The sequence below is a fragment of the Anguilla anguilla genome, chromosome 8 (assembly GCF_013347855.1).
Source record: "Anguilla anguilla isolate fAngAng1 chromosome 8, fAngAng1.pri, whole genome shotgun sequence".
Taxonomy (NCBI): Eukaryota; Metazoa; Chordata; class Actinopteri; order Anguilliformes; family Anguillidae; genus Anguilla; species Anguilla anguilla.
Window position 1 is genome coordinate 33,187,336 of NC_049208.1, and position 26,602 is coordinate 33,213,937.

Genomic DNA, 26,602 nt, shown 5'->3' on the forward strand with positions numbered 1-26,602 from the left:
AAATGACTGGCCCACTCATTTGAAATCTGAGGAAGGATGCCCACATCCAAGTGTGGACGTTCTCCATTCATTTTCTGTGTGATGGATGTAGGATGTCCACATTTCTACCAGATGTTTGTGTTCATGAGAGCGACCTCCCTGTTCTCCTCTCACACTGAAAAGACTTTGACTGTTCCAAACACACACAGTATGTGTATGTTACATACATGTGAATTCAGCAATGTACACTGCCCAGCTCCCTGGTAAGTAACAAAAACTATGTGAACATGTAATCCTTTATGCAAAAACCTACACATAGAATTTTACTGCACACACATTTTTATAATCCAGTATTTTATTACAACAGTAATATTGCAGTCACCTCATGCTGATATTTTGGTGCAGTAATATTGCAGTTACCGTATCACGATAATTTAGGGGCAGTAATATTGCAGTCACAAATGTCTGTCCTTCCATTTATTCTTGGTAGTGTGAAACTGCATTTTGGTTTCACACCTTTTTTATTCACATCAGTGCAGAAGATGGATGACCTTTACCCTGTCTGTCCAGTTGTCACCATGCCTGTAAATATACCTGTGGATATACCTGTAGCCTCTGACCCGTGCAGTCTTCCAAAGTCCTGTAGCTGAAGCCTGTCCTTTTCTGTCTCCTCTCATCTTTACCCATCCTCTCCTCCCCCCTTTCCTGTGCCTCCCCCTTCCTCTCACCCCTCCTCTCCATCCCCTTCTCCTCTGACCCCCCGTTGTGGCCAACCCACGCACTTCGTTGCTGACAGTGACTTTACGTCCAAAATGAAAAACAGGCAGATGGGTGTGTCCGGGAACAACATGGCCAAGAGCTCCAGCATCAGCGGGGACATGTACACGCTGGAGAAGACGGACGGCAGCCAATCGGACACGGCCGTGGGGACGGTGGAGACCGGGGACAAGAAGAGGCGCTCCAGCATCGGTGCCAAAATGGTGGCGATCGTCGGCCTCTCGAGGAAAAGCCGGAGCACGTCTCAACTTAGCCAAACAGGTAGGGACGGCGCGGTTGGTTTAATTGCCATTTAGGTGTAGAGTATGGACATGGCTTGCTTGTAAACATACTATTTAGTCTGATTACAGAGTCTTTTTTGCTTCTTTGCTGAAGTTTTGGCAAAGGTATACACCTGTTCACTCTTCTCTCGCTCCAAGGCCACACTTTACAAATCTTTTCTCTGTCTCTTTGTGTGACCCGTAGCTTGCTTGAGATTCTTTCTGTTTCGGTCCTGAAATGAGGCATATGAAAACAGGACAAGGCTGCTCGGTGCACGAAACCTGAAATCGCTGAGGTGTCCGCCCTAGGTTTGAATTGTCAGTAATTGTTGAGGGAAAACTTGGGCAAATTTAATCTTCCGAGAATCATTCTAGTGTTCAAAGAGTTGAATCCCATCTTTTTTTGCCCGAATAATAAACAGGTCGTTCAGCAACCTATCAGGGACATATGAATATTTATGTGTATTCCGTTTCCTCTCTAAGGGAAAGTAGACTAATACACTGTAATTAATTTAATGTACTCTTATTCATGGGCCTGTTGTTCTGTACCAGATCTTCTTTTGTATTGCTTGTGATCGTACAGGTCAAAATTATCTTCCTGCATAGAATTTCAATTTGATAAACAAGCGATACATTTTTCATTTTTCTGTGGCCTGGGCCGTCTAACTGTGCCCTGAAGTTGACTTACAGTCTCATGGGCTGAATTATCCTCTCATCTCCACAATACACAACTGCTGTGTCTAGTCTCACTTTCCAGATGTAAATAATGTTATCATTTAGCTTCATTTGATACTACTGTAGTCATAATGCACTAATGGCTAAAGGATAGGTCTGGGCATAAATTGAGTATCTGCACCAAAGGGAAAGGACTGGATGAAAATGGATGTGAGTTGAGAGGTTATAATGATCCAACAGGAAGACACATTGCTTCATTGCTACTAGACCAGATTGAAAAAAAACCATGTGTTTGTTTTAAGGACAACAGAGTCAGAGTCCACATCTAAACTGGAATGTGATATTTGATATGCTTTGGGTCGGACGATAAGCATTATGCTCTCAACAGGTATTAGCAGATGTTCCGGAGATTGTGGCTTGTTTTTGAAAGCTGCGGGCTGAAATTGAATGTGTTTGGTTAGTATGACTCGTTTCGCATTGGGAATTTCCCACTAGCTGGCAATGGACTTTTTCTGTGAACAGATTTGTTTCTGAGACAAAACAATACCAGCCACAGAATAGACCTAAAGGAAGAGGTGGAAGTCCAAGAGAGAAAATTGTTTTTGGACGTCATTGTTCGGAAAATATTTCCCATACACTCACTAAGTTATATTTTTGATGTTATATTTTTAATAGGATAAATACAGTTGGAATTTTAAAGTGTAAATACTTTGTTAACAAAAAATGTATCAAAGTCTGGATTAGTCTATTTAGCATAGCTGCTCTTTCTGCGTAACTCTGTGTAATCTGGTTTGTTTCTCACTCGAAAACATGAAGTAAAAATTGTCAGTGCTGTCTGAGATGATTTTCAGAGCCTTCTGGTCTTTGTAAATACCGAATTCACGTGTCTTGTACACACTCAAGATCTGTGACTAAGAATTAGTCCTGATTCTTTTGCTGTTTATACATTTTATGATGTGTTTTATAGTACTGTCATTACTGAGGATGAAATATAAATACATTTTGTTGTTAAAGCCTCTTGGGGTGGGAGTCGTATGAATAAATCAAACCCTGTCTAAATGTTTTGGGTTTTTTTAGTATAAATCTCAGTAAGCACATCCAACACCTTCCCTGAGGTTTATCTTCAAAGGACTGATTTAGTATTTTTCAAAGAACTCCCTCCACCGTTCCGACTGCAGATAGATATACTTGTTGAGCGATGATTAAAATGTGAAGTGCGGTTATTTGTTGTGAGAAAAGTCCAGAAGCGTTGTTGAAGTGTCCTTCGAGGTCTCTGTAAAAGCCGTCTCGAGGAGTGCTGAAAAAGAGGGCAGTCTGCCACCTGGAGCGTCGGACCTCTTTGTGCTTTCTGCTCTGTCATTTCGAAATGACATCTGGAGAGGGGTCACTCTCTCGCTCTCAGAGCGTCCCTTCCATTCTCCCGTACCTGCCCGCGGTCAGCTAGCGCTTAGCCCATTTCCCGCCACCCGCCCAGAACAAAATGGAGTTGTAGACGCAGAGGTTGGCCTGTTTGTTTGTTAATACTGTATTATCGTCCCCCGGTCCTGTGACCACGGTGGCACGTGTCTCGGCAGTTACCGCGTGACGTTTCTCGTCTGTCCTGGATATTCGGGGTGCTCTTCGGTGCTGTGTTACGCGGGCGTATCGCTCATGTTGATGGATACTTTGTACCTGTCCACCGTGCTGTTTCTCAATGGCTGAAATGGGCCAATGCCCTCTGGATTTGAAACACATGGTTATGACCTGTGTATTTTCTGGGTGTGTAAAAGGTTTGGCCTGTACTGAGATATACGTAGAGTATACTATGGTATACTTTAACATGCTTGAAGTTTAATTTTATACTGAAGTTTATATAATTATACTTAAAGTATGGTGAAATATACCTGCTGGGTTTTCATGTGGGAGCTTTGCTGTGCAGTGTCTAAAATTATTTTAATCATGCAATCAAAGTTAAATGCAAGCAATCCCTAAATCCCTATATCCCCAAATAAACATTTCTTCAAGGGAGAATGCTATATTTTCCATTGGATTAGGTGTCCTTTCTCAGAGATGGCAATATATTTCATATTTATTATTTGTCAATATATTTGTGCAATCATGAATAATTACGTAAATGCCATGACATTTTCGGTAATACTGATGAACAGGGTTTTCAGTGGTACTCTGGAGAGAAAGGACTGGTGCAGGCCAGGGCTTGTGCTGGGTGCTGTTTGAAGCCATTACGGACGGCTTAATTCTGAGCACATATCAATATTTCACGGAGTGTTCTGCATGAGAGGAAGCGGACCTGTCTTTTAAATCTCCACCCTGGACGGGATCCAGCGGCGAGCACCGCCGGTCTTCATCCCTCAAAGAGGAAGGCAAACAGCGACCTACTTTGTGTTGTCATTTACCCAGAGGGGTCGGCCAGTGACATAAGGAGCCTGTTCTGTGATGCGCTCTGTGGAGAGGGTACCGGAGGTGGCTGCTCTAGGGCACACATGTTGGAAGACAGATGTCGTGAAGGCTACGGCACCTGCTCTCCAGACCTGCCTTCCTGTTCACAAGTGCCTCTGATAGTGCGTTTGAACAGCCCCGGGGCTGAATACTGATCGCTTGTGTACGAGTGCTAGCTAGGTGCAGACCAGTGCAAAGCAACATCAGCCTGAAGGCAAGATGTTTGGAATGCGCCTTGATTGGAAACTTGTTTCCACTCACTGTTTTATTTTCTCAATTAAAGTCAGGGTACCATTAATCGCTATAGCTCTATGGGTAATTTGAAGATGAAGAAAAATTTAAGATGATACTTGAAACAAAACTGCCTGCTGTCCATGACATAAGAGGGTATATTAGGATTTTCTTGTTAAATTAATAAGGTTCTGCATATCAGAATACAGTGTCTGGAGCTTGTGCAAATTGGATTAATTAATCTTCATCCCATGCCCGCTTGAGTGAAATTTACATGGAAGAGGTAGTTGAGCCAGGAAAAGGCAATCTGCTATCAGATGTTCATGACCAAAGGAAACATAACCTTCTCAGTATGCCTACTGCTAAAATGGCACGATGGTGATGCAACACAGTTGCAGTATAGTTTCTTCCATGGAGGCATTGCTCAAATGATCCTGGCTTTCAGTTTCTCAGAATTTCACATTGTCGTTTCTCCGAACATTTTAAGCTGGTCTGTAATGCTGCATTGCGAAATTTATTTTAAGAGTATCTAAGAATACAATGCTGAGAGAGAGGTTTTCATTGGGCGCACTGTTTCTAAATCAACCTTGTGAAGACCACTGGCTTCTTGTGTTCATGGAACATCACGCTAAATACTTCTCCTCGCTTTTTGTTTGCAAGTAATTATTTTTGAATGTTTTTTCTCAGAAAACATTTATTTAATGGGAGATGTGTTACAGTAATTGTCAATAGGGGGTGTGTAAAAGAAGCATTAGTCATGGGGTATTTTGGCTTTGTGAGGTAATATTCCTGCAGTAGCTGGTGAGGAGAAATGAGCGGCGTAAACCAGGAGTTGCGTTTCTCCTCCGTTTCGGTCCCATGGGAACGACTGCTGCTAGAGCACACGTGATGTCTGTAATATCGCCCTGCTGAGGAGACTGGTTATAGAAACTCTTAATGCTCGGCACCAGGCAAATAAATCATTACCGGGCCCCTCAGCTCTGTGGCTGAAGCTCCATTTCCAATTAAAAGGCTTCTCGTATTGATCACCGCAAGCCCTGTAGGAAATGACCCGCGGCCTTCTCAGCGGGTACAGGCTGTAAGAGAGGGCGGTTCAGAGGATGAGCGCTTGATCCTGAGTCACCTCAGGCTCAGCTGCTCCCTTCGTTATCAGATTAAAGGCACTGGCCGCGGCGTTTGAGTCCGACTGTCGGTCGGCCTGGAATTGGATTCTTTCTCGCATAAGTACATTTGAGTCATTGTGGATGTTTATAAACTGCACTCAGCATATTCGGTACTGTCGTGTACCAGTAATGCAATGATGTCGTGTTTGAGATTTGTCTTTGATTGGACGACTGAAAGGTTAATCTGGCTCTATTGTCGTGAGGCAGTGTGTGCTTTTTTCCCCTCTAGAATCATTCGTGGCTGCAGCTTCGATTGACCCTTACCTCCTGATGTAGCTTCTTATAAGGATCTGGTTAAACTGAGAAATTCAGACCACCTACAGTGTGTGCGTTAGTGTGGAAGAGCTAAGCATGTACTACGAGCAGGTCAAATTGCAGTAGACTGTCAAGAACAGCCACCCTATTGGGAATGCAAAGAAAATGGAGGAAACCGGTTTCTCCTGAATTGCTCAAGTCTGTGTAAACAGTTTTATGTTAGCATTCTCATTCAGTGTTGTTGTATCCGCGGAACACAGCGCTTTTAGCGGTGTCGCAAAAATGCCGAGCCGTGTGAAAACCACGGCAGCCCAGCAGGCTATGCGGCAACGCATTTTTAATCGTTTTAGGAGGGAACTGCCAGCCCCCAGGCTGGTCGCCCGGTGGGACGGAGTGCTGCATTGCAGGAGATTTGCCTTGAGCAAAAAATATAAAAATATCTACCAAAAAAAAAATCCAATATGAGGTTATACCGAGTTCCAGCTGTGGACTGGTAACGGACAAGTACAGTACTGAGGAAAGGAAGCCAATTTGGCTAGAAAATGCCTTGACTCTGGAAAAAATTACTGCAGCTACTCCAGAGAGGAATGACATAAGACATAATTAAATGCAACTGCATGTGGGCTCTCTCCCAAGTAATTGTAGGGGAGTGCTGGGTAGTATCTAATCAAAAATTAGAAGGTAATACAGCCATGCACTTTTGTTTATGCATAACAGTCTCACAATTGGTACTGTAGGTATAAAGAAAGTAAAGTTGCAGCTTTTCTGGGTCAGTCTTTCCATCGGGATTCGACTGGCAGTACTCTCCGCAGAGCCGTACCCTGTCATTTAAAGCAGTGAAGTGAGTTTCTGTTCGGTTAGGACGTAAGCGTGCCGACCTGCAGGTGAGTGCTGTGTGTGATAAGTGGTTGTCGCACTCGCTATCTTTTCTGCAGGTGTCCTCTTTCATCGGTAGTGATAACAGCTTTTAAAATGAAAACAGGGCTTTTTTTTAAAGGCTCAACACAAATCAGATAGTAATTGCTGGTGGAGTTTTTTCGAGGGCACGCTATAACATGCAGTTCATCTTCTTCTGTAGACATGTATCAGAAATTGGACAAAAAAATCTGAAAAAGATGATTAAAAAGAAAAAAAAAAACAAACCAGGACACTTCTCCAGCGGTGGGACCGGAAGGGCGTCGACCGCATCTGCACTTGCTTTTGTGACGCGTCTGTGACATTAGCCTCCTACTGTACCAGCAGGCCTGCACTGAAGTGGAACCTCTTCATTTGTACACTGATGTGCACTCCTGTCTCGTCGTTAGAGTTAGCGCCCAGCAGCCCATTTTGTGCATTTGCAGCCTTTCCCAGCTGATCTGAACCAGCGGTTCCTGACGTCTTTCTGTTCGGTCCTTCTCCAGAGCTCCCCATTAGTGTCAGGCCAGAGTATCTTAATAATGTAGGATGAGAACCTGATGATCTGAAGGCGGTTGGTGATCTGTCCTGTCTCTGAACCACTTTACCATACAGTTGAACTGATTTCACTTATTGTCAAAGATGCATTTCCAACACACAACGAGGATATTTCTTTACCTGTGCAGCATACCTGGGCTGCATTCTGAATTTTACACCGATACCATTTGATTGCCTTTTCTGAAAAGTGTTATTTTACAGTTCTGAGATCTGTCCACACATCATCCGAGCATGGCAAGGCTATTTTTTCACAGCATGCCTGTCTTACATACAAATGTTCTGTCGTGTTCTCATGACTTCTGTCTCCCCACTTTTAAAGTACTTGCTGTATAATTCTGCCAAATTATTCTTTCCCTTTTTGCCCACAAATCAAGGTATCAAATCAAGCAAAATTAATCATTTTATCACAATGAGTATACATGAAGCAATTGTAGCACTGGTGTTATGTGACCGAGTTGACTCGCTGACCAATCAATAAATATACTGCGCACAGTAAAGTAATGGTGGCTTCCAGCTCCTGTGAGAAACAAGAGGATGGGATTTCAGCAGCTTTTATGCTGATCTAAGGACGGTCATTCTGGAGTGGCCGTGGCAGACAAATCATTTCACTTAGCTGGAACAGTCAGTGAGAGAGGAGCCGCAGCAAACGAAAACAATCGATTATTTTGTCAGTTAGGCCCAGGTACAGTCTGCTACTGCTTCAGCACCCTGCCATTACGAATCTGTACAAGCCAATCCCTGTTATTAGGCCTTCAACTCCTGGTAGAACGCGTGCAATGACCTACAAATTAGTCCCATGCACTTTTTGAGCTTTAAAATCTGGCCTGTGCCTTTCTGTTTATTTGTTTTATTAAACTGTGTCCCGTCTTTGGGATGGATTGGCTATGTGTTTTCGAAGTTAGTGATGCTTAGATGGCGCTGCCTTGTCAGCAGATAGTTGAAAAGTAGATATTGACTTTATGAGTTGCCGCCATTAGAGCATTTATTGAGGACATTGTGTCTTCCGTTAATGGTTCCACAGGGACTGCTAATAAAGTGTTACCAAAATGATGCATTGAGAGAAAAGAGAATTTGAGATTTACAAACGTGCCCTTGCTAACTCTAAACAAACTGCACTTTCTCACAGTTAAGCTCACTTACAGCAAGTTTAGGGAAGCAGTGTGCATTGTACATTATTTGCTCAAAGTAAAAGTTTTATGTTGTTATTCTATGATTTCATTGTATGTATTTTGTATTATGTCCCCTGTTCACAAACCTGCTGGTCTCTTTATAGTTTCCAGTGAGTATCATTTACGGTTTCTTGTCTTCAAAATAATTCTTTTACTAGAAAATTCCTTTGAGACCAATGGTCTCTTTCTTTTTCCTTGGAACAGAGGCTCTTGAACAGAATTGTTTACATTCCAACCAGCATAATACTGGTAAGAGAGTGTGCCCATTAATATCCATAATCATGATTCTGTTTATCTTGGATTGGCAAATCCGTCCAATTCAAGCCAAGTAACAGTACATTCTAAAAACAGTTTATGACCTTTGTAGTAACTATGAATGTTGACTAGACCGCCCATACCGCAGAGTGGTCTTCAATCACTGGACGTAAACAGTTTCCAGTGAACTGAACTAAAAAATATTGCCAGAGAGAATTTAATGGGCAAAACATTAAAATCACGTGAGACGTCATCCTGCAACAAGCTGTGAAATGTTTTTATAAAATGGAAACATTTTAGCATAATTTTATGTTTGGTTCTTTTAAAATTCTGCAAAAATTTTACATGTAACATTTTTTTTAAAAGATCATTCATGGTTTATGGCGCTTTTCTGTTGCTTTTAATGTCGTTCAGTTAAACTTTTAAGTGCTGTGAACAAAGGAAATGTCAGTGGGTTAAAGTATTGAAGCTACCCCTGCCCTTTCTAATTGTCTATAATATTCCGTGAACACAGCTCAGAATTACTGTTTAACATTTTTATCCTTTTGAACTATTGTGACAATTCCTGAAAGACATTAGCCAGCTATAATGAAATAGATGATGTCAAAATGTACCATTAATATTCAGTATTATGACTCTTAGCTGAAGAAATTATTCATTTTTTCCTGAACCATGTAATCAGTTTCTCCTACTTACCCTGTCAGTGGGTTGCATGTTTTGCTTGCAAAATAAAGAGGCTCTTCTCTATACTGATCGTATTCAGTCATCTAAAAATATACAGTGCTGTTTCTGTCTTCAGAGAAAAATGGAAATATGTAAAAAAAAAATATCAAAATATGGAAATATGTAAAATTGATTATGCAGTATGTACAGTGGCCTCCGTAATGTTTCGCGTTTTGTCAGGCAAAAAATAGGTGATGAACTGTATATTGTATGCTCAAAAATTGGAAAATTATTTTATACTGATAAAATTGCTCTGAGAAAATATTTTCAACAAATATAATTTTCTTTCCCAAAACCTCAGGTGTCAAAATAAGTCCCTTGTTTTCAGTGTGAGCTCTCCATTGACAAGAATAAGTACTGAGTCCTCTTCTATTGTGTTTCTGGAGATTGGTGAACACATTGATGGGGGGGGGGCGGGGCATTGACCATTCCTTCATACATAATTTTTTAAGATTCTTCAGTCAGCCCTCTTCAATTCAAGCCAGTTCAGTTCAAGTCTGGAGACCAAGATGGCCATTGCAAAACCATAATTTTGTGGTCAGGTTAACCATTTCTTGGTTCTTTTTTTGCGAGGTACAATATGCTTGGGTTCATTGTCTTGCTGGAAAGATCCATTTGAGACCAAGTTTCAGCTTCCTGGGGGGGGGGGGGGTCAAAAGCTTTATTCTTTTAATCTGTACTTTGGAGAACCAGCCTTTCACTCAGTTGTTGTTTGACAGACATTGTTCTGTTGGTTTCCATGAGAACCCCACAATACGTTATATAGCACTTCACTTGAGGGCCATTGTGAAACTATTGTGGCTCATTCCTGTTCTGACTGGTGCTTGGAACTGGGTCCCGTCTGAGGATTTTCCAGAGAAGCAGGTCCTGATCCCGTCTCTCTGCCATCGTCTGTCACTGTTAAAATGCCAATGTTTAGGAACAACGTGAACCAGTTCACCCTGCTATTTCCAGTACAACACGGCTGTGTCACTGTGTAAGCTCTCCCCAAATAAAACACTTCTGCCAGCCAGTGCTCTTGCCGTTATGAAAATCGAATATGCTGTGATATGTTGTAAATATGTAGATTTATTGGGAAATGTTATAATGAATATAATTCACCAAAAAAAATTTTCACCAGCTTTCTAGGGGAGTACTTTTGTTAGGTCACTTTTGACTATGTTGGGTACATTGAACCTTTGGTTAAAAAACCCATAGTGTTTCTTAAATACATTGATCCACCCTGCTTTTACTATTTTTCTTCATAAAACAGTCATCTCTGTGGACTGAATTGCTACTATTGAATACCCACTTGTCAGTTGTCAGAAGTTTGTTCTTTTTTTACTTGTCACTAAGCTTATTGATTTTGATTTGACATGCAACTTTTATTTTCTACTTTGTCCATAGGCATAACGGAAGCTGTGTGCTCTATAGTGGTCCTTCTGTTTTTAAGATTTTTAATTTGCACTATCCAGGTTTATTTGTGCTTTGACACCTGATGTACAACAGTGGTTCCCAACCTTGGGTCCTGGGCCCACACTGTATATGTTGGTTTTCGTTCCAACCACAGTTGCAATCCCAGAATTTAACAAGGTGTTAGTTTTTCTTAATTAGATGTTTTTCGTGTTTAGAGGGATTATTTACCCTCTTAGGCCACATTGTCACAAATATCTATGCATGACATGAAAAGTAAAAATCCCATGTTCACATTGTGCTTATTATGCTATCAATTACATAAAAAAGATAATTATTTAACTGATCAAATTAAAGACTGAGGTGAATCAATAGGCTTCTTAATGCAATTGTTTGTGATATAGCACATAAAGAACAATGTGAATGCTTTTATTCTTCGTGCCTCACATAGCTATTTCTGATATAATGTGGCTAAAGAGGGCATATGAGCCCTCTAAGCATGAAAAGTACCTCATTAAGAAAAATTAACAGCTTGTTAAAATTCTGGGGATTACAATATTGGTTGGAATAAAAACCAGCATATACAAGGGGGGGCCCAGAACTGAGGTTGGGAACCACCGCTGTACAAGAATGAAATCAACCTGGTGAAACATTTATAGAAGACATTTGTTTTGTGAAGTAATTATCTAGTGGTTATCTAGCTTATAGTGGGAATTCAGTACATCTATTTACATTATTGTTAAACATATTTCTACCGAAAGAGTGTTTTTAAGCTCACTGTTTCATCTCTAAATATAAATGTTGACAAAAATCTAGATGCAAAGGACACTGGAAATCTCATAGCATTGGGAGGTAAAATATTGAATTAAATTTGGTTTACGTCCCTGTAGATTGTAATCGTCTTCTAAGGGGGTCACAGCAAAAGATTTCTCTTCTCAGTGTTATAGCTTTTTATCGCCACTGATGATGATTTACAGGGATAAAAGGTTTTCATGACAAGTGGTTCTTGATAAGTCGCAGGGGAAATTTGACGGTTTGCAGTGCGCATGGCATTGTGGGACGCAGGGTCGGAATGTTCCGGAGGGTGTTTGGAAGGCACGCCCCTCAGCAGTGGCAGCAGGAGAAACTACTCATTCCTTTCATTATCCATGACAGGTATCGCAGGCCAGAGTCTGGAAGTGTAACTCAAGTGGAGAGTTCCATTAGCTCTTGTTTATGCCTGTAGGAGCCTGGCATTCACCTCAAAGCCCAAAAGACTCGGCGTACATGTCTGTTGTTTTTTGCAGAATGCCACCGTAGAGTTTGATGCTCATTTTTCATTCTTGTTATTGCGACTGTGCTCATTTTACTACTGTTACATTGAATGACGTACTTGCAGCAGTAAGAAAGAAATTAGTAGATGTTTTTGTCGTTTCAAACATACAGTTTTTTGGCCGTGTACCATCAGGAGTGAGTTGTGCGTCAGAAGAAAGGAACTTGCATTGAAAAGGATGGCCACGTCAATGGGATCATGACCTCCAGAAAGTACCAAGACATTTTGGTACGCAACGGTGTAGCACAGTGGGTAAGGAACTGGGCTTGTGACCGAAAGGTCATCGGTTCAATTCCTGGGTAGGACACTGCCGTTGTACCCTTGAGCAAGGTACTTAACCTGAATTGCTTCAGTATATATCCAGCTGTATAGATGGATACAATGTAAAAAATTTAAAAAATGCTATGTAAAAGTTGTGTAAGTCGCTCTGGATAAGAGCATCTGCTAAATGCCTGTAATGTATTGTAAATTTTGGCCAAAAACAGGGTGGCCATCTGCCAAGACGGTCAAAATTGGCCACAAATGGATCTTTCATCAAGCCAGTGATCCCAACCATACCTTAAATCAGCCCAGAAATGGTTAACTGACAAAGAAATGGCAGTTGTGTGGCAGCCATTTCAGTCACCAGGTCTAAACCTCATTAAAACATTGTGGTTTGAACTGAAGGGGGCAGTCCACAGGCACAGGCTGAAGGATCTAAAGGATGTTTGAAATACTGTGTCTGCAGTAACGATGAAAGGTCTCCCCAATATGTTCATCTCATCAAATAGTATAAAAGATGACTCAGTAGTGCTATCCGTGCAAAAGAATGGTACACCAAATACTAGAAACCAGTATGAATAATATGACGCAGATCCTTTTGGAAATAAATAAATACATTTTTTTTTAAAAAGCTCATAAAAAATTACTTGTTCAACAATCTTGCTTTTGACCAATAATTTTACCATTTATTATAACTTTACTGTTTTTGAGTGTATGATATTGCTCAGTACCTGAGTCGTTTATTGTATACAGCCTTTGTTCATCTTTATCAAGCGTGCATAAATTTAAGTAATTTTGAAAGCCACTAATGTCAAGGTTGGAAATTAAGTAATGTGTCATCTCATTAAATAACTGATTAATCATCATCAGTAGGAAATAAGTCCCGCATGATTGCCTGTATAGGTTAGATGTATTTCTTAGTGTACCACTAGTGTTTATTATGGCTTTAATGTTTTGGTTTTAATACAATGCATTGTAACCTGTAATTAACGTCATCATTGGAGATGTTTGAATGCTTTTTGTCATGCAAATGGCTTGTATGGATTTATTGTTGCTTCACCAACAGTTGAGGCTGAACATTGCATCTGTAACCATTGTTTTGGTTGAGATGTCCTGTTTCGAGCTGCCAGCCATAGAGGTTCGAAGGATATTTAAATTGATTGATGGCAGAGCAGGTAATACTGTGAATATTCATGTGCAATTAAGATTTGAGAATTTGATGATTTGGAATTTGTATTCCAGTTTTTGTTACCTGGCTGGCTCTGGTTCAGGTCCAGTGGCTTTGCCCAGATCCATAGAGAAACATGCTCAGGTGAGCTTTATTTACGAATGGCAAACATCCTTACAAGTCCCATCCCATTGTAATCATATCTACTTGTAAGGATGTTTGCCATTCGTAAATAAAGGGTTAATTGAAGAATCAGAGCTAGAAATCACACACAAGGAACCTGGATATTATTAAAGTGAACCTATGGTAGCCTATAGGCCTAATGAATATTGGCATGGGTAGGGGATGATGTCAGACACGACTCCAAGCGGAGATGCCTGGCAAACCACCTAGCCATTCATGCTATATCAGGGGTTTAAGTGCCAGATCGCTTTTATAAAACAATGTCTATATATACACCTTTTAAATCACCAAAGTACGACGACTCAACAATTAAAAAAAATAACATTATCATAGATTGCATAGTGTGTCATTCTGCTGAATTCATTAAGCAACAATAATTTCTTATTTTAACTGGCTACATAGAAAGTATGTTAGCTGTTTAGTAAATTTAATTAAATGCTAGCTAGCTCCTATTGCAAAGCTTGTGCACGGATTGCAAGATACGGATTCGGCAAATCGAATGCACGGATAGCAAAACTGAGTGTACAGGTTGCAGAACCGAGCGCACCGATTTTTAAAACCTGAGGGTACGGACTGTAAAACTGATCACACAGATCGCAAAACCGAGAGTACGAATTTCCACGTTTAAATATAATTTCACCTAGGGTGTCGATGGAGGTAACATTGGACTGCACTTTGCCTTAATGTTAATTTAGGCTCCACTTCACTCAGCTTCACTCAGTATAAATCCATGCCGTTCATGCATACCATTTATGTTTTCTTGTATTCAGTCAATATTTGAACTTCACTTTGACTGACAAATAAAAGCAATTCTAATTCTAATTTCTATTTATTTATATAGTTGTGTTTCCTTCAGAAACACTACTTACTGAGTAATACTGGTGATTGCTATTGTCATCAAACTGGGTTTGTGAAGACAAACATTAGCATGTCAATGTGAGGAAAAACATTAGTTGAATGAATGTAGTGTTTATAATTTTGTCAGACACAGTCATTTCATTTGTAATTTTAAGTGTACATAACTCTTTAGTGCCAACCATACAGGGAATGTATCTTATTGTGAAATAGAATTAGTAAAATCTGAAATAAAAGGCTCTACAAAAACACATTATTGCATCCGCTGTTCCTCAGTGTATTGGTAATGGGCAGACAGGTTATGTCACAAAAAATGTGTGACCAGTGAGGTGGTGAGTCCCAAATATTTATTTAAATGTCACCATCATCTGTGTATGAGAAAGCGCAGACAGCATTAACCTAAATACAAACTGCACAAAGCGCACCTCCTTCCATGTGGTTGTGATTATTAAAAAATAAGTTTAAACGGTTTTGTTATTCAGTAATATATAAGAATGAGAACAGGTCTATCAGCCCGACATTTAAAACCATTTTCTTTAATGATATGCCATTGTAATGTATGCTGTGTTGTGCAATTTTGTCGCTTGTTCACGCAGATGTCCCTCAGTAACGCGTAAAGTGGGTCAGTTGGACCTGTTGTTGTTGTTATCTTATTTTTTCAGGCCCCATCCATGTAAGGCTGTGTTCTCTTACAGTTCCACATGGTAGGGTAGTACTTGACCCACATTTATAAAACTGTGCTGTGCTTAGCATTGCTGAATGTCCCAGCGTGTGATTGGTTCAATTGTGTGGATTCTAGCCCTTTCATTCAGCGATAGGCCTCTTCAATTGTATGTCATAATGATTTTTTTTTTTTAATTGCCATTATTTGAATGAGCGTGGTGACCGAAGCATTCTCGGTGCAGTCGCACACTGCTAGTTTAGGACCTTTGTTGAAGTGATACCCGCATGTGAGCAGGGCTTGTCAATATCCACACAAAAGGGTGAGAAAGTAAATAATTACATTTGCCCGTTGCCTATTTTCTATTTCTATTTCTATTTTTCTTGTCGTAAGTTTGCCTTATCAGTTTATCAACAATACCTGAAAACCGGGGAGTGGCCTGCATTGTTTTATGGCAACGGCCTTTCAGAATTCACTATTTATTTTGATCATTTTGTCTATTGTGGTTGTGTCAGTTGAATTATTCACCTGAAATTGTGAATATCTGTTGTGACTTGCTCATGTTTGCAGTGCTATTGACCTGAAATGCTGTATGTAGTAACCAGGTTAGATCTGTGGCTGAGAAGTGGGCTCAGTCTTGCAGCCCAGTGGCTGCTGGAATTGGCCACAGTGCATGTTCTGATATAACCAGGCTCCTTGACCACAGGAAGGCAAAACATTCAGTTTTGCCACAGAGCTACCAAAACAGAACAACTTGTTTCTCTTTTTAATCTTGTTCTGTAGCCCCAAGCATACACTGACATTTGGCAAAAGCTTTGGTTGTGAGCTACTCTTTAACAGTGATGAAGTTCTGCCAAGATATATTTTTGCAGGTGTCTCTACTAACAGTCTGTGAGAATCTATTTGCGTCAAGGGGTAAATTTCCTGAGCCATATAGCAGACATTTGCTGTAGAAACTGAAATAATGGTATGCTAGTTAGCTTAATTTTCCATAGAATAAATGGCAACATGACTGGTAGTTGTGTTCTCATTAATCATATTGCTGTATTTTGGGGCATAAGGTCTTCTGTGCAATAGTTACTTGAAGTGCATTGTCTTAATAACAATAACAAACTCACAAATGCTCCTGTACTAGCCATTATAAAAAGACCGCAGTTTGTGAGAAAGTTCTGTAAGTATCCAAAATATTCATCGAAATTGTATGGGCCAATTGAAAACATGCACTAAAATTTAAAAGATTAAACTCCATAAAGGGAACTATTCCTGTGATGTTTTTTGCTCAATGAAATTGAAATTTTAGTCAATATCAGTATTTAAGTCTAGAAAATCAATGCACCACAATCAATGTGAACAATACATCAGAAATACCTGCTTGTCACCTGTATATATGTGCTCAACTATGGAACGGGATGGAGCACAGATGAATTCTGTTTTCACCACCGTCTTTGTTTTGGCGGTTATTATATCTCACTATTAGAATAATTTCACTTCTATCAATATTTAATGGTCGGACATACAGACAAGCTGACAACGTGAACACTGAGCATTTGCCTTCGGGCTCTCTGGTCTGCGAAACAGGAGAGATCCTTGTATTGATTTTGTTGTGCTACAGCAAGCTTGAGATGGAAAAATACAAAATCCAAGGTTTAGGGGGGAGGGGCCCTGTTCCCAGTGGTCATGTGACTGGCGGGTATGTGAGTGACCGGCCGTAGATGGAGGATTGATGGGGGCCATGCGCACCCCTGCAGGTCCTGAGCCCCGGTGACGGAGAGTGGAGCGCGAGCGCGCCTCATGCATGGCAAGAGCTCCTTCTCCTAGAGAACTGCAGTGTGCCGTCTGATTGGCTGTCGCGCGATTAGTTGGCCGTCTGTTGAGCAGCGTCTGTTGCCCCCTCCTCCTCCTCCTCCCTCTGCCCTCCCCTTTCTGCTGTGACTGAAAGAGGAGGAGAGCAGCTGAGCAGAGGAGACAGAGACAAACAGACTGCGCTGCGCTAGCACTCAGCACAAGCACAGAGAGCTAGACTGCGTTACCACCTGGCACAGGCACCGAGAGCTAGACTGCGTTACCACCTAGCACAGATACAGAGAAGCAGGCTGGAATAGCACCTCGCACAGACAGAGACCACAGAGCAAGACATTCGCAAGCCTGCAGCAGACCTCCCCAGCTCCGCAGACGGAAAGCTCCGGAAGGCTCCGCAGAGACAGCTTCCTGCCCGATCTTGTGACTGACTGTCTCGCTCCGAGCCGACGGGAAGCCGCATCCCTGAGACGTTGCGGGTCCCCGCAGCCGGCCGTCCGTCACCGAGCGCGTGCAGAGGCCCAGAGGGCACAGGATGGGCAGGCAGGGGCACGACGCGGCGAACGCCGCCGCCACCCCCGGCGTGCGCATGCACCGCTCGCAGAGCCGCATGAGCCTGTCGGCCTCCTTCGAGGCCCTGGCCGTCTACTTCCCCTGCATGAACTCCTTCGAGGAGGACGACGGAGGTAAGCCCGCTCACCTCGCCTTCCCCCCCGCGTCCTGCAGACGCTCCCCCGCGGCTGGGTGACGGGCGTAGACGCTGAGCCGACGGTCAGGGATAGGCTGCGGTCTTCAGCGCGGCCGTTTGTTCTGTATGCGCGACGGTGCGCGTCTAGGGGGCTGCTCGACTCTTACAGACGATAGATGCGCACTCTACCTGCAGGGTTACAGAAGGCAGAGAGAAACTGTGTATGAATTGAGTATCTTTGGCTCTGTGTGCCAAGCTTACTGTCAGTTCAGCTGTTATGATTCCAGGTGGCGCTCAGTGTATAGAGAAATACAGTTCCTTGCAGGTGCAAATTCAGCAGAAGCTGTCACCTGTGTGAAAGCAGCTGACAATTGTGATCTAGAAACCAATCGGTATCTAATCCGAAAATTGCTATCTTTATTCACGGGTACGCAAGATTCTGTTTACCATCATCTCTCTGGGCTCCTGTGTGTGGCTCACTTTCGGATAACTGGCGAGGGTGAAAACCGACTTGTTGAGCTTACCGAGCTGAGCGTTTTGAGCTTTGACACGGTGGCTACGAGCAGACGGACTGGCCGCCATCACCGAAACGGGCTGAGAAGTTGTTTTGGAGCCCCAGCGGCGGGGCTTCATTATGCCGCGGGCGCAGCGCGCGCTCATTATGGCTGACGGAGGGGGAAATGAGGGATGAGAAGGGCCTCGGCACGGCTCTGCTTGCGCTGCAGGGGTCGCACGCCAGTCATCGACCGCTCGCCGCGTCCAGCGCTCACCAAGTCGCTGATTTAGTGGAGAGAAAAAAACGCACTGTCGCACTCGTTCATTCACTCTGCGCTGTTCAATCATTGGAAATAGTTTTTTGCTGTCCCAGTTTTTTTTTGGCCTTTGACATCTTTGTTGTTGTTCCCAAAAAACTTAATCATCTTAAGTGCTTCAGCTGTTTTTTCACTTCTGAGGAAACGAATACAAGTTAATGGGTTCCTATGAAAGATGTTTGTTAATGCAGGGAAATTATATGGCATAACACTGTTTGCTGTTGCCAGGCTCTGTAATTTACTCAGTCTGATTTCAGTGAGTCAGACAGTATTTTGTGGTTGGTATTACACAGCGTTGTGTCTATAATCTTTCATTAGAAAGCATTCATTAGAAACAACAATGGACCAAATTCAAGTTAAGTTGAGAAAGAAGGCTTAAGTAATTCTCATTTGGAAGAAAAAAAAAAATTAAAGGTGCTCCAAGTTAATTGCTTCTAAAATGAGTAAAAGAAAGCAGCAGCCATTTTTGTCTGTTTATTTGGTTTGTTGCTGATCTAAAAACATCGCAGCTTGCATCAGTATCTTTAATAGACCATTGAATAGAGCGCCGTATTTTTAGCAACATCTCTCTCATGGCACTGATGCAGCCGTGAACAGGAAGTGGTGACAGATGACATTACCGAGGCAGGATTCTGAGCCGCTGACTCCAGATGAAAGTGAGAATAATGAGCTTCCCCTCGGCTATTTATAAGACCCCCTCGCTGCTGTACCGGGGCCTGTCCTGGAGACGAAGCCATTACAGTGACAGCCCAACGACTCCCGCAGACCAAGGGGGACATCATTAAGGCTGCAGATATGCAGATAGAGTCACTTTGGATCAGCTTGTAATTTACAATGAAGTGTCACATTAAGATTTATAAGATTGTGTATATGCGCACTTGTTTTTTTTTTTTGCTTTTTTTTTTGCTTTTTTTTTTTGGAGGGGGAGGGGGGTTAGGAAAACATTAAACTAAGGAGATTAGGAAATTAACTGAAATAAATAATCAGTTCATGATTAATGCAGAGATATGTGTTAGAATGAACAAAGTAATAGGCAAGGAGTCGTGTCCACCCTCTGCATTTAATTTCACATGCACTCTGACAGTGTTGGTTTAATACAGAACATTGTTCTGTGCACAGGGTATATAAACATATAATGTATTTTCGTGTTCCTGTGAAAGGGAAGATGATTGATAAGGAATTTAAAACAATTGGTGTGAATTCTCAAATAAGACTGCCGCAGTACTTTCAAAACTCCAGCATCACGGCTGACCATTATGGTGTACCTTCCTTTAAAGTCCAGCACACGCCTGTTAATGGATGAGAAAATTTCATTGGGCTCTTAGCTAAAGATACAATAATCCACCTTGAGTAATACATATCTGAATCCACAATCTAAGTAAGGATATTTCAGCATGACTTGTGGACTGTTAACCTTGATTTGAAGGCAGTCCGATTTTGTTGTGATTTTATATTTTTCTTAAATCACTACAGTGTATGTAGTAGTGATTTTTTTTCACTGAGTTATGAATGAACCTCATAAATTCTAAGAGGATCCTCCTCAGGCTCTTGAGGCATGGGTGAACAAAGACAGGAAAAGTAGTTTCTCATGAAGAGGGCTACGTCCTTTTAAGGTTATACAACTTCCGAGTGTAAGGTATACGGTTGCCTGGTAACCTTACAATGTCAACTGAAGATCATCTTCCAGTGAAAGGAATATGACGTTGACATTCACATTGAAAAACATTATTTTGTTTGCCTTGGAAATAGTCAACATTGTCTCTTTATAAGAATCCTGCCTCACCTTATGATCATTTATGTACAGAAAGTAAATTACATGGTCAGCTTTGAAAAACAAACAAAAAATGCCATTGAAAGCAATTGCTAAAATTTGTCGAATGTATTTTAGTGATTCGTTGTAAGAAAGATATGGCTCAAAACCATCTCCAGTAATGTGTAACAAAATGTAATAACAATAATAATGAACTTTATGTGTGGCCTACTTTTCTGGCCACAGGTTCAAAGTGCTTGCAATAACACTTATACAACATAGAGAGTATACACATTATACAATATGCAAACCATATGTGCAGTGATACATTTAAAATAGAGGCAGGAATATAGAAACACGTGGGTGTATGACGTCTACACGGCCCCCTCCCGCCAAAGAGCGTCCGCCCAGGGCGAGCCGCGCGGCACAGAGGGGCGCCTAACGTGGCTCCAGCCACGCTCATGCCATCCGCGACTGTCACACTGATCACACGCAGATGAGCTGCAGGTTGAGTGGACTCGGTCAGCCGTCGCCCTGCATCAGGCGAGGGAGCCCGGTGCTGTCTTCCTCATGGCCCCTGTGCAGCACGGAGAACCGTGCTCCACGCTCCCCCTGCTGGTGGCCTCCAGACATCTTCCACTGTGTCAACGAGTTCACTGTTAACATGGCTCTCTCTCTCTCTCCCTCCCCCTCTCTCTTTCTCTCTTTGTCTCTCTCTCTCCTCCTCTCTCTCTCTCTCCCCCCCCCCCTCTCTCTTTCCTGGGCAAAAGCAGGGGGAAAGAAGCTGCGCAGTACAGTGCAGAGGAGCACAGAGACCGGGCTCGCCGTGGAGATGAGGAGCCGGATGACACGGCAGGCGAGCCGGGAGTCCACCGACGGCAGCATGAACAGCTACAGCTCGGAGGGAAAGTAAGTTCTGCCCTCCTCCTCCTCCTCCTCCTTCTCTACAGTACTGACCTACCACTGCCATCCGAGCCCAGAGTTCAGAAAAGTTACATTTTAATTCTCTCAATTCAGGAAATAAATTTAAATTCAGTTAAGCCGAAATTGATAAATCCCTACAGAATATGAGAGCATGCTAAAGTGTCTGTGAAGAGAAATACCAACATTTGCATTGAATTACGGGTTTATGAATTACGAATTTACAGAGAAATGTTGTCAATGTGTTGGGCTTCTCTGTTGCTGTAGAGGCATCAGTGTGAGCAGGTCCAGGTACTCAGAGTGTAACCTGAGTTCTCTTCCTCCTCCCCTCAGCCTCATCTTCCCTAGTGTGCGGCTCTCGTCTGACAGCCAGTTCAGCGACTTCCTGGATGGGTTAGGCCCCGCCCAACTCGTCGGTAGACAGACGCTAGCCACACCTCCAATGGGTAAGCACCGTGTCCTCTTGATACCCAGTTATCCATGGCAAATTATCAGAGGATGGGAAAATGTGGGAAACCATGAGTTATCTAGTCACTTGAATAAACTGAATTGTCTTTTTACTTGGCTTGAGGGCAACACCACTGCAAGAGCAGCACTGGTTCAAGGTAGTCACCTGTTAACATGTTCGGCTATGTTGTGTTCAGGTGACATCCAAATTGGAATGGTGGACAAGAAGGGATCCCTGGAGGTGGAGGTCATCCGAGCCCGTGGTCTTGTGGGAAAGCCAAGTTCAAAGGCACTGCCAGGTAAGCGTTTAATCCTTGCTTAACCAGACATCAAACCTTAAAAACCTTTAAATGTCTGCCTTATCCACAGAATGAAATCTGTACTTTAATTACACCCCATTAAACAAACCTGATTAATATTGGATTTAAAGCTTAAAACTAATAAACTGTTACTGTGCAAATTATTTAGCTTTGCTTACTAGTTATTGAAAATTAGAGTTTGCAGTGCTGATACCTATGACATGAGGTTTATATATACTACATGGCATGTCACACAATTGAGTAAGGATGCCATGCAGTATATATAGACCTCATGCCAAAATCCAACAGATAAATCTTTTTTGTTGCAGTGAGTAACTTTATGCTTTTTCCCCTCAAAGCACCCTATGTGAAAGTGTACCTGTTGGACAATGGAGCCTGTGTAGCCAAAAAGAAAACTAAAGTAGCAAGAAAAACCCTGGACCCCCTCTACCAGCAGCAGTTGTCGTTTGAGGAGAGTCCGACAGGAAAAGTGTTACAGGTATGGCACTCACATGTCTACTCAGAATAATGACCTTAAAAAAATTACCCCAAAGTATGCAATGTGTGTTGCACATTATATGGGCTGATATGTGGGTTACAGTTTTCACATAAAATGGCATTGCTTATTGATGCAATCCAAAGTACCATGGTGTTTTCGTTTAAATATTATTTTTTTGGAATATGCGAACAAAATACATGTATGTCTTGCTTCTTTTGGGATGTAGGTAGTGACACGTTAAATTTTGAGTGATAATTTCATTAATAAAATGCACACTATCAGAGTAAAATCTACTTTCAGAGTTCATTTAACATTACACATTTTACTTATGCAGAAAGTGTGTGATAATTTAGGCAATTATAATCATAGCTGTTTGTGCTTGTTTACAGATCATTGTCTGGGGAGACTATGGACGCATGGACCACAAATCCTTTATGGGAGCTGTTCAGATACTATTAGATGATCTAGACTTGTCCAACATGGTGATTGGCTGGTTCAAACTCTTCCCCCCTTCCTCATTGGTGGACCCAACCCTGGCACCTTTAACTAGAAGAGCTTCCCAATCCTCGTTGGATAGTTCCTCGGGACCTTGCGCTCGATCGTAGCACTGCAAGGGACAAGTAGCGTTGTCGTAGCAACCAGCATCGGAGTCAACGGTCTCAACAAGTCACGCCCCGGTTCCACTGCATGCTTGATGTTGTGTCTTCTGAGCCGGTTACTAGGGGAACGAGGTGCGGGCCCGGCGCTGCCGGCCGACGCCGCACTCAGACAGAGCCCCTGTGAGCGCGAGCCGGGCGCGGGAAGAACTCACTGCAGCGCCCGGAACTCCGCGGTACTCCGTTTCCATCCAAACTCGAAGCCATGGAGAAAAAAAGAGAAAATAACAGAGAACCGATCGATGAGTTCTACAGAAACCCTTTTAAAAAAAATTGAAAAGTCATTGTTTTTTGTTTGTTTTTTTTTTTGTTTTTTTGTTTGTTTCGTTTTGTTTGTTGTTGATATTCCTGTTGTACCCAATGGGGTGACAATGTTTCTTACCAGATGCTTGGTAACGCCATGCCAACAAGCCCAGCTGTGAGCCACAGGGACTATTGTCAGCAGCCGAGGGACGATCTGGGTCGGGATGGGCTAACCGACACCCAGATGAGCCTAACCCTCCTCTACCCCTACATATGCATTATGTACTCAGAGTTAAAGCTGATCTTGAGAGACTATTCAAAGTTTTTAAAAAATGGCAATACAGATGTGGCTATCGTCCAGGATCCAGTATACATTAGAACCCACACCAACTAAATGAACTTTTGTGATCTGATAGAATTATTTCTCTGTTCATACCTTCTGTGAAATTGAAAAGAAAAAAGAAAAACAAAGGATTTTTTGCATGGACACAAATTTAGCTGAACTGAAAAAGTATATTTAAAAAATTATTTTCTTGAGGCTGCAACTTGCAACAAAAAGAAAAAAGACCAGATCAGCCATTTTCAACGATTTATATTATTTTTAAAGATAAATTTCACTAATGCATGGTTTTCAAGGGGAGTGAATGCAAGGGTGTGATTAAAAAAAATAAACTATGATTTACCATCCTTTAGACAATTCATTCGCCTGTATTTTTACAGATGTTCAGAAAAGGGAAACTAAAAAAAAAAACTTGCATATATTGAAGAGAAAAGATGTTTATGTGACAAAGAGAGGATAAATTAAATGTAAAGTATTTATTTCATTGTAAAGGCGAAAGCCTTATGAAGATAAACATTATGTGCAAATTGTACACTCCTCTCTCTCCTCCATCCCAGGGTGACTGTTGAACTAATCATTGCCATTGTTGTCGGATCCTCCGGAATGTGTCCAGATGTTTCAGGACTGTAGATTATGTTACAGCCCTGTATTACACAATATTACTTTGGGATATGATTTGTTTTACAAGCATGTTGAAAGTTCTTTTCTTTTTGTTTTGTTTTGTTTTCCTTTTTTGCAACATGGCTTGGACACACTTCCAGTAACTCAGCATGTTTTGATAGAGAAGATATTTGGAATTTTTGCAGTTTCTTGTACAGTGCATGTAAACTAAGTTGCTTTTCTCCCTCACCTCGAATTGAACTCCACAGAGAATCAGTGGCTGAGCTTTCATGGCCAACCATGCAAACATTTGACGAAAACATTCCACCTCCCAGATTTGCGGTTTCTTTCCGATTAACAATTGAAGAACTAAAGTAAAAGTTTTGTATTTAATGGAGGTTGACTAGAAAAAATACTTAAAGTTGCAAGTATATTTTATTTTAATATTGTTATAAAGAAAAAAAAAATCCAAAATGGATTACATCAGTTGGTATAGCAAGATGAAATATACCAGGCCAAGCCACAGCAGAGGCTAGTTCTGTAATGGACTCGACATTTGCTGTGAAGATCATTTTTACAGGCACTGTTTGTGAAACTTGGAATGCATCACATGGTATTTGGAAACCGCGAATTGCCACACAACATGGATTTTTAATTGTTTCCTGTTTTGAGAAAATAAAATTAATTTGCTATATTTGATTAGTTTATTTAAAAGCAAACACCAACCATAAAATAAGAAAACTGTAATAAATGTGATTTTATTTTTTCCTTTTTTTTTTTTTTTTTTTTTTAGTAATTATTGCTTCTCAAAATGGGGAGTATATGAATTTAAAAGTAATTAAAATATTTTCATTAAAATATTAAAATTGTGAGACATGATTCCTCTTCCTTAGAGAAAAAAAATGTTTTATCTTGTAGAGGTATGCACTGGACTTTTTGCAACAAGTTCCATATTTAATTTTGCATTGTACATACCAACTGATAGGACTGACATAATTTTAATATACAGTACATAGCTTGTTCTGGAAAAGGAGTCATACCTCACATGACAGACAGGTGTTATTTACCCTTTTGAATGCCTTTTCTTTTTTGGTGCAATGTGTTCCTGCCAAGGCTATGTCTTGGGACAGTATGGTTGAGTACAGAGATTTATGTAAGTTATTTTTCAAATTAAAAATAAAAAACTGGATATTACACAAACACTGAGTACAACCAAACATACAAATGACTGCTTTAAGAAAAACTTGTTGGGGCACACATAGCTGGTCCTTATCATTTTCAATTCAACATTCTTTTCTTGATCGCTAGTAAATTAAGTCCTTTTGTTCATGGTTATTCATGACGAATGTTGTATATAATATGTATATTGTATTAGTCCTGGATACTTTATGCACATTACATTAACAAGACACGTTGAAATGACAAATCATCATTAGCACCAAAAAGGCAAGTCAAATGAAAATATTTTTTACCATTCATTCTGTTCAACACAAGAATGAACAAGAAATAACTAAGATCCGTCTCTTCTGTAGCAGAAATTGGTTTCCATTCCACAGGCTCATCAGTTATTCAGTAGTATAAAGTATCGGTTATCTAGTTGTAAATGTGTAGAATAATATATTCACTCACATTTTTTACATTTAACCCAAATAGTTATATTCAATATTGTTAAATTGCAAAGATAATAAATAGTTGGCGTCTCATTCTTTAATTTTTGCAGTAGCAATACACTCCAGTCACAATAATGGGGTCACTTTGTGTTGCATAGGTAACCTTTGCATAACTGCTCTCTTTCGAAGACTTACGGATACGTATCAGGTCTTACAGGACCCTTCATTATTGAAAACATTTTTTGCAAGTACAAAATAAATATTAAGATTTAATTGGCTAAAATATGTTCTCTCCCTCTCCACCATCGCTAATGTGTGGTGAGCTTTCTGGCGCAAAATGGCTGCCGTGCATCACCCACGTGAGTGCTACACATTGGTGGTGGGTGAGGTGAGTTCCCCCTGACTGTAAATCACTTTGAGCAATCGGAAAGGTGCTATATAAATGCAAGGATATTATTATTAAATTATAATATTACATTAATATTATATTATATTATTATATATAAATACTGCTACTTAAAAATTTGTCATAAAAAGATGAGGACCGCCATTATGGACAGTCTAATATCTGGGACTGGCCAAAAAGATGTTGCATAGATAAAAATGAGAGGATAATTAATGGAAATTAGTCTGTTGTGTCTTCTCTATGAAATTCCACAGATCTGTGGAGTGACACCTTGCAGTTCCCTCATAAGTGGATTGAAATTATTAATGACCTGAGTCTGGGTGAAGA

General features: G+C 41.2%; 1 protein-coding gene across 3 annotated transcripts; it reads left to right on the forward strand.

The window, feature by feature from the left end:
• The first annotated feature begins 506 nt into the window (after nt 1–506).
• LOC118234323 (regulating synaptic membrane exocytosis protein 2-like) lies at nt 507–25,459 on the forward strand. 3 transcript variants are annotated; one of them, XM_035430780.1, is made up of 6 exons: nt 507–1,017; nt 21,028–21,163; nt 21,509–21,621; nt 21,820–21,921; nt 22,281–22,420; nt 22,810–25,459. In XM_035430780.1, the coding sequence occupies exons 1-6, from the start codon at nt 792–794 to the stop codon at nt 23,023–23,025; spliced, it is 933 nt and encodes a 310-aa protein (XP_035286671.1). In that variant the 5' UTR covers nt 507–791; the 3' UTR covers nt 23,026–25,459. The 3 variants fall into 3 exon arrangements, with proteins under 3 accessions (XP_035286671.1, XP_035286670.1, XP_035286672.1); XM_035430779.1 differs by having other exon boundaries at nt 509–1,017; nt 21,025–21,163; XM_035430781.1 differs by lacking the exon at nt 507–1,017 and adding an exon at nt 17,161–17,690 and having other exon boundaries at nt 21,025–21,163.
• Nucleotides 25,460–26,602: the final 1,143 nt, after the last annotated feature.